The sequence below is a fragment of the Neolamprologus brichardi genome, chromosome 15 (genome assembly GCF_056152115.1).
Source record: "Neolamprologus brichardi isolate AB-2024 chromosome 15, ASM5615211v1, whole genome shotgun sequence".
NCBI lineage: Eukaryota > Metazoa > Chordata > Actinopteri > Cichliformes > Cichlidae > Neolamprologus > Neolamprologus brichardi.
In genome coordinates this window covers 6,553,053-6,561,525 of record NC_142118.1, presented here as the reverse complement: position 1 = coordinate 6,561,525, position 8,473 = coordinate 6,553,053, and the positions used below count along the sequence as shown (strand labels likewise).

Below are 8,473 nucleotides of genomic sequence, written 5' to 3'. Positions count from 1 at the left end.
TCGAGAGAACTGCGGGCAGGTGTACTATGAGGAGGAACTGGGGGGAACCTGCAGAGGGGATTGGAAGTATTTGCCTTCTTGTTTTTGTGAAAACATGACGACTCCGTACAAAGATGTTGGCTATATTCACATTATTGATTTTTTATAGCCTGCACTCCACAGGTAGGTCTGCATTTAAATGCTAATATCTATTTTCTTTGTTGTTACTTTGTGGCTGCTGGGTTTCTTTGTTTCCACTGTTTCCATTTTGTCCAGTTAGTTTTATGGCGTTTATTCAGTTTAAGCGGACTGACTTTTATACTACAACGATGCAGCCAACGATGAGATCATTAAAGAAATTAACACATTGTAATTTAGTTCTTCCACATTAAGTACAGAAAGCTGCTGTTAGAGCTACAAACACGTGTGGTTTTGTTAACACAAAAACACACAAAATGTATTAGTCCATCTAGCTCTACTTTAAGTGTAAACTCACTTTACAGACTCAGGTTTTTCATCCTGAGATCAAAGCATAAAACACATTATTTGATCTGTGTGCAAACAGAAAATGTACTCTGGATAATCTTCCCATAGAGAATCTTTAATCAAACACTTTTATTGTGTTTGCCTACTTGAAATGATTTATAAGGAGCTAAGTGTACTGTGTGAGGTGGAACAAAGTCTGAAAGGCAGTGAATCATAGTGACAGCTCACACCTTACGGTCATATGTGGACAACTAGTTGAATAGAACCATTAAACACAGGGGAAGTTTAAAGGTCAGTCAGGACAACTAGAAGTTAGTGTATATTCTGATGACAGGCACCTCACCTCTTGTCTCTTTCCCCTCAGTCTCCCAGTCTGTTCCCAGCCCCATCAATGTCACCTACTCTTCTGTAAATCTGAGGAACGTGCTGCAGTGGTTTCCAGGAGAAAGCAATTACGCAGATGAAACACTCTACACAGTGCAATATGCCATGTGAGTAAATGTTTTAGTCCCAAAGGGATTTATTGGCAACAAAAAAAAAGTTCCAGCAAGGCTAAAAGAAATAAAATGCAACAAGATCTCAAAATCAGTCTGCCTTGTTTAAGTTAATTTTCTTTGACTGTGACTTTAAGCAAACTCTGCTCAACCTGTGCAAAAGTTCACCTCTGAATGTGTGGGTCTTTGTCTTTTCCAGCTACGGAGACAGAATTCAAGGTAAGAAGGGGAAACGGGTGAACTGGAAGGCAGTGCAGCACTGTACAGAAATAGTGCGGACGTGGTGTGATCTGACCAGTGAGATGTGGGATGAGAAACAGGGTTACTATGCCAAAGTTCGTGCTGTGGAGAGGGGAGCATCTTCCAAATGGGCTATCACATCCAGGAGATTTGAGCCAAAGATAGACAGTAAGTTAAAGAAACAAAAGCATTACATCATATTTAACATGTTTACACTTTAAACAATAGAGGTTTGTCCAACTTTGTAGCTACTTTGGGGCCCCCACTGCTTTCTGTGGAAATTGAAAACAACAGTGCCACCATCACTATGAAGGGACCGATGAGGTATCCATCAAACAACCACACCCCAGCGCTTTCCATGGCGACACTCTACCCCGAGATGACTTACAACCTCTCTGTTCGCAACACCCGTCAGAACCACACGGTAGGTATAAATCAAGTAGAAATATATATGACTACTGTAGCTTGACGCTGCATACTAAGAAAAGTTTTAAAATTCTAGGAAGAGGTGAAACAATCTCTATCTGATGTTGCCGCCCTGAATTGCTTTCATTTCAAAAACAGGATTGTCAGGCACAAATAAAAAGATTCATGCTAGACATTACATTGAAAACTTCCTTGTAAAGCACTGAGTCAACTACTACACCTTCATTTTTTTGTAGTTTTTTTAACTGCTTAGCTATGACGACAAACTAATCTACACCCACAAAGCATAAACTTTTTGTTTTTTGTGCAGCAATTTTTTACAAAATTCTTTCCCACTCTCTAGCACTGCCTAATCTGTGCACTTGTTGGTTTTTAGCACCATTTCCCAGTTGTTGGCAGCGTGTACAAATACCGCCTGATGAAGTACAACATGGAATACTGCTTTTCTGCACAGTCGAAATTCCCCTCGATGCCAATCCACTGCCAGTCCTCTGCATGGCTCTGCATAACCACACCTCAAGGTACAACTCCATTGCGTGACCGTGTCTGTAAATGAGAATATTCGGCTCCCTGTTTGAAATGTAGAAACAAATGTCAATAAACATGATATCAAAGCTGGAGAGTGATTAGTGTTTGTGCGGCAGGTGTATTGTACTTCCTTGTGTGAGCCAAATATGTCGGTCAAGGAAATGGTTCAGATTTTAGATTATTTTCTTTTCACATCAAAAGCCCTGGATGAATAAATATTTTCACTAACTTCACCCTCTTTTTATTTTTTTTCTTCTCTAGACCCTGTGATTGAGCAGCTGCAGAGTGTGATTGTGGGTATTGTTGTTCCAGTTTTGTGCATTGGTATGATCATTGCAGCGGCCTACCTTTTCCATCGCTACCTGTCTGGGAAAGACCAACACAGTCCAAATATACTGGTAATAGAAATGCATATAAACATACTGGCATTTCAATACCTAAACAGCACTTAACTTTAATTAATGTAGGTTTACCAGACTGGGCAATGCATGTTTTTTTTGTTGTTTGTTGTTGTTTTTTTTTAAATATGAATTTAACAATTCACCTTAGGGAACCACTGAAATAATTGCACTTGCAAACTGAAACTACTGCTTTGCATTTCACCTAAATGATATATCTTTGAGTAGTGTTTCAAAGGTAAATTATCAAACATTTCATACCTTTTTCCTTCCCTTCCAATTTCCAGAACCCACCTTCTTTTCACAAGTCTCCTATTTTGTTCCCTCCTGAGAGTTCCAACCTCATCCCAATCAGCCCCATTAGCCCTGAGCCACCAGGAAACTTATTCACAATGTCAGGCCTTGAACACCCCATCTACTCTCTACAAGTTGTGGATCCCCCACCCAGCTACTCGCCCCAGAGGCATGAGGCTCCCTTGGATGATTTGTCCGTTGAGTACGGGGGTATCAGCATGGCTCCTCAAATCATTGTTGAAGGAGAAGAGGAAGCAAGAGGAGGGAATCAAGATGATGGAGATCAGAGAGTTGAGAGCGTTAACTCTGGTGGAGCTTACGCTCCTCAGGCTAACACTTCTTGGACATGCAAACAAAACCCCATGCAAACACATGGCCAGTCATCTGCAGGTTTACAGTCTTTTCCAAGATCAGCTACATGTGGGCTCAATAAAAAGCAGGATGGACAGATTGAAAGTTTACTGGTAAGCATTCGGTTAAATCTGCAAACAATGGAGGAAGTAAAAAGGGGAGAAGAGCTGCATGGAGAGGTGATCTGGAGCACACATAGGGAGGGAGTGGCAAACAGAGGTGTGGAGGAAGGAAACAACTGTGAAAATGTGCCTTTAATCTCTGCTTATGCCCCACAGAACATTCCAAACATGTCTGCCTCCCACTCGGACCAATCTGACATCACGCTAGATGACTTTAGTGTCAATCATGAAAGAGGACTGCATGTACCTCTACTTTCAGAGAGAGGTAGAAGTGAAGAGGAGTATGTGACGAGAGCTAGGTTGAGGCTAGATAACGTTTCTGTCAGCCAAGCAAGTGGCGAAGAGGAATAGAAAGAGTTAGAACATGACAGGTGGAAACAGGGAGTGAAGTGGAGGAGGTTTTCAACAAATGGGACTTTGTTGGGATCCCCATGGATCAGTAGATGATATTCATCAGTAAAAAGCACTAACCCTGTTTTTGAAAAATAATCCAGGAAACATGGCCAGTATACAGTTTCTCAGCTCTATTCAAATGCATACAGTGTGTGATAAAAGCAGCGTTTAGTATTTAGTACTCACTTAATAATATTACCTTTATAGCTGAAAATCTACTGATATACACATGAAAGAAGAACTCATACTATGGTGAACTTTGAAGAATATGTATTTATCTTAATTACAAGATACACTGTATATTTTAATGTAATTTGTTTTGAATCTGTATTTATCCTCATGTAGCTGTCTGATAGTGACAGAAGATAATACAACATATGATCATAACCTAACATAACGAAGAAACTACACTTCATTCTGGACTGGTGTCTGACATATCTCTCTAAGATAATCAGATGTATTGTTTGTTTGGGTTTTTTTCTTCTTCTTTTTTTTTTAAAATAGAAAGTACAGCAAAATCCTATATAGAAAACTTTACCCGTGTGTTTTCTTTTAAGGGTATGATCGCAGTGTATTGTAGATGTTGCATGCATACGTGTACGTGTCCGTGTCCGTGTTTACTTGTAAAGGTTGAATTACAGTGGGTAGTTTTTTGTTTTTATCAGCTTGTCCATCATGCTGTTCCGAGAAAAGCATTCAACCTGCTTTTATTTAAATACTGTGGACTATACACCTTTTGCTGTTGTGTTTGTGAAACGAATCCCTCGTTTTCACTGCCAGTAACAGCAGTATCTGTTCTGTGACTGGAAATGATGATGTTAAGTGGAATGAGAAGTGTAACTACATGATCATGACAAGAGGCACTTTACTCTTTATTGCTTTATTTAATGTACAACATCTTTGATTAATAATGAGTTTTATGATCTGCAGTATGTGTCCACTACCTTTGGGTTAAAAAAACTGGTTCAATCTGTGAAATCTGATTATGCCATCATATTGTCTTTTGTCGCTTCTCTGAACCTTGTAAATGTATTCCCATCTGCAGTATTAAAACATTATGGTTTTACCTTGTTCTTCTCCATTTTTGCTGTTTCTGTTCTGAGCTGAACAGAACATATTTTACACTTTGTCCTTTAGAACTTGTCAGACTTGTTTGCTGCAGTGAGTCCTGCATTCCAACACCAACAACGCGCTTAAAATATCAGTTAAAATATGTGATCATTACAAAGTACACAAAAGGCTTTCACTGGCACTTCTGAACATTTGTGCATAAATTATACTTTGTTTTGACTTTTTTTGAAGGAAATCAGTGTGGTCTGTGTTAACGCCGTTCCTCTTTCTGTGCCCATGCTGTTCCTGCATGAAGTTGTAACTGCCCAAAATATGTTAATTTGTAACGTCTGACTCATACCATCTCTTTGTAGCTCGATGGGACTTTCTGAGAATAAATCATTTCTTCCTGTAGAAGCTCAACCTTCGTGTTACTAAAACAACACAGAGGGGAAACAGGTACATTTAGTTTCCGATACCCACTTCTAACGTCCATTCTGCACACTAATAACATCTAAAACAGGTTGTTTCGGGTTAATGCATTTACAGAACTCAGTTTGGTGCATGAACTCTGGTTAACCGTTCATTTAAAACCATGATATCCATGTTGTTTTATAGCTTTATATACTTTGTTGTCCAGTTAAACCCTTGTATTTTAAGAAGGCATTAGGACACTGTGTACAATGCAAATGTCATAAACCCATATTTTACTCACAATCGAACACAGCGAGCATATCAAATATTTAAACTGAGGCATTTTACGGTTTCATCAAAGCTATTAGCTTTTTTAAAATTAGATGGCAGCAACACATCGCAACGTTTGGATGGGGGGCAGCAAAAAGCTAGAAAGGTAAGTGGTACTAAAAAGAAATATTTGGAAGCGCATTTCATAACTAATTATGTTAATTGACAACAAGTCAGTCAACAAGTCAGAGGCAGAGATTCTCAAAAGGTGATCACCAAAAAACTACATCTAGAAATAATGGAATACTTTTAGAATGACGTTTCTCAGTGTGTAATTATGAAGACTTTATCTATAGTACATAATAAAGTACAATATTATCAATTTTTTTTTTTGAGAATCTGGAGAAGTCTCTGTGCACAAGGGAGAAGAACAAAAATCCATATTGGATGACTTTGATCTCTGGGCCCTGTGGTAGCACCACATTTTAAAAAAAGGCATGATACTGTCAAAGACTCAGGAACACTTCCAGAAATCAAAGGATGCTGAGATCAAGCACGCTGTTCTTCTGCTCTAAGCTGTTGTACTTAGCTTGTAATCCTCCTGTTAACAGCTTGTTTATATGCAGGAAACAGGTTTGTGCGAGCTTTTATTTCAGCCTGCATCTATGCAAATAGACAGAATTGGCACCAAAGTATCTGTTCTTAAATGCACATATGGTTAGACAAATGTTTCTATCTGGCCCACTCAAAGTTTGTGTACGTATGGATGTCTGTTCCCTAAATCCTCCTAGATACGTTAAACAGTCTGCAAGAAACTTACTAAATGTCTATAGAGTGTTTGGGAACTATTTTTAAACACTCATACCGATTATATTCATTATGTAGTAGCTGTTCTCAGAATAAACTGCCATATTACATGTAACTTACATGTACATTGTTGTCAGTAAATTTTGCAAAAACAGTTTTCAGTGCAGTGGCACTTTGGGGTCACGGGAATATGTGAAGAACTGTTCCCCAAAAAGTAATGCTAATAGTACCTGTAATTAATTACTTCAATGCAATGAATATGTAGCTTGCAAAGAAGGAGACATGTATGTATTTATTGTTCATTACTTATTATTCTTGGTGTTTATGAAAGCCATTTTTACCATCTGATTATATATAATTATTATATCATATAAAATGTAGATAAAAAGATTGATTTCATAAATTAACATAGATGTCGCTGTTTTAATACATCAGCCAAGCGAACAAGCACTGCAGGCCTTGCAAAAACAGCCTGGGATAAGTTTTAGTGTCATTAAAGCGCTTTTGCAAAATTATATTTATAAAGTTTGAATAAAGTACAGCAATTAGTTTAGCACTGCCATTGTGTTATTACACAGCATGACTTTCATTGTTTTTAGGAATAAAATAAAATAGAAATAAAAAACACAAAATTCGATATGTAATGTATTATTTTGATGTATAGTGTCATTATATAATTGTGTCATTCAGTGTATTCTGATTTTTTCTCCGCACTTCACTCTGATTACCCAGGTATAATTTCTTGACAATATGCTTTTCTTTAGATCTTTGAATATCTGTTTACCTCCCCTTGTGTGTTCTGTCACTGGATACTTGCTTTGTTCAACAGATTTTGGCACCCAGCCTAAATTAAAGGGTAGTCATTTGATTACTAAGTTTGTTTGTTAAGTTCTTTGGAGTCCTCGTATTCAAGTCACCTTCCTCCACCCACTGTGACAGTTTTTACGTGGTTTTTATTTTTGTTTTGTTTTTTACAATTCATTTTATCTTTTTGAGATTGCAGAGGTTTTAAGCTCTGTACACTTCACAAAAGACATAAATACAACTTGGCTTATTGTGTATCTCAGTGTTTTGCTGACACCTGTGTGTGCTTTATTTGCAGAAAGAAAAGAAATATTCAGTTGATGGAAAATGACAAACATACTGAGGAACAATAACTCAAAGTAAGACTGAACTTTGTAATTACAAGTTTACCCTGAAGTCACATTTTTTATTTATGGTAATGTGGTTTAGCGTTAGGATGCTTATAACTTGAATTTTGTTCCAGGTGTCACAATATGTGATGAATGTTCAAAATATGTAGCTTTGAAGAAGATAAAAGGATAATTGTTAAAAGAGTAAAGGATAAAGTAAGCAAGTGTACCTTGTGCCTTGTCTTTACACTTACCGCCCCTGATCATTCAAAACATTTATCATTCTATGTCCTGATTTGAGAAGTTGGTGAAACAAAATTAAGTTCTTTCATTCACTTGTGCACTTTGTTGTTGTTCCTGTATATAAGTGATAGGAACATCAGGAAGAAGGAACATGAGACGGTGAAGACAAGTGGCAAGGCAAGGGAACTGGACGAGTAGCTTAATTGGATCCCACAACATCCAATATCTCTGACATCCAAGATCTCTCTGTCCAGAAGAGCACATTCGTAGGAAAAGTAAAGATACTGCGCAGGACCCTCAAACTCCCAGGCCCGTTTTAAACCTATATATAAAACAACAACAACAACAACAACATATGAATATCGCATTTTTTTACACGACATCAAATACTTTTGTTTTACTTTTGTTTCTATTCCTAATACATGCTTAGCGCCTCTCCGAAGTGAAAGTAGAGACAATAGCGACATCTGCTGGTTAAACTGTAGATGACATAAGGTTGAAAACAAAACTGGGATAAGTACTTATTTAGAGAAGGACCCTTGTGAGACAGATAAATGATGTTTTACTTTATTAATACTGTAATTATTACTATATTTTAATTATATCGATTATTTTAAACCACACAAGCGGGTAAAAAGTCGTTCTTAAATATTATATAATGCATACAGACGCTATCATTCAAGATCCAAACTTCCAATTTTGCTTTGGGATATCAAATATCCTCATCTCAGCTGATACTTTTATCTACCTTTCATTTACCAGTCAGGTATGTCCCCACATGTTAATAAAATGTTGAATTATTTGCTTTACCTTTGCTACCCACCGTGATTTGAAAACCTTTATCG

At 37.5% G+C, this 8,473-nt stretch overlaps 1 protein-coding gene across 1 annotated transcript; it reads left to right on the top strand.

Moving 5' to 3' along the window:
- Nucleotides 1-47: 47 nt before the first annotated feature.
- il20ra (interleukin 20 receptor, alpha) lies at nucleotides 48-4,136 on the top strand. Its single transcript, XM_035908726.2, has 7 exons — nucleotides 48-162; nucleotides 830-956; nucleotides 1,159-1,367; nucleotides 1,448-1,623; nucleotides 2,002-2,146; nucleotides 2,415-2,551; nucleotides 2,839-4,136. Exons 1-7 carry the CDS (start codon nucleotides 114-116, stop codon nucleotides 3,667-3,669), a joined length of 1,674 nt encoding a protein of 557 aa, XP_035764619.2. The 5' UTR covers nucleotides 48-113; the 3' UTR covers nucleotides 3,670-4,136.
- Nucleotides 4,137-8,473: the final 4,337 nt, after the last annotated feature.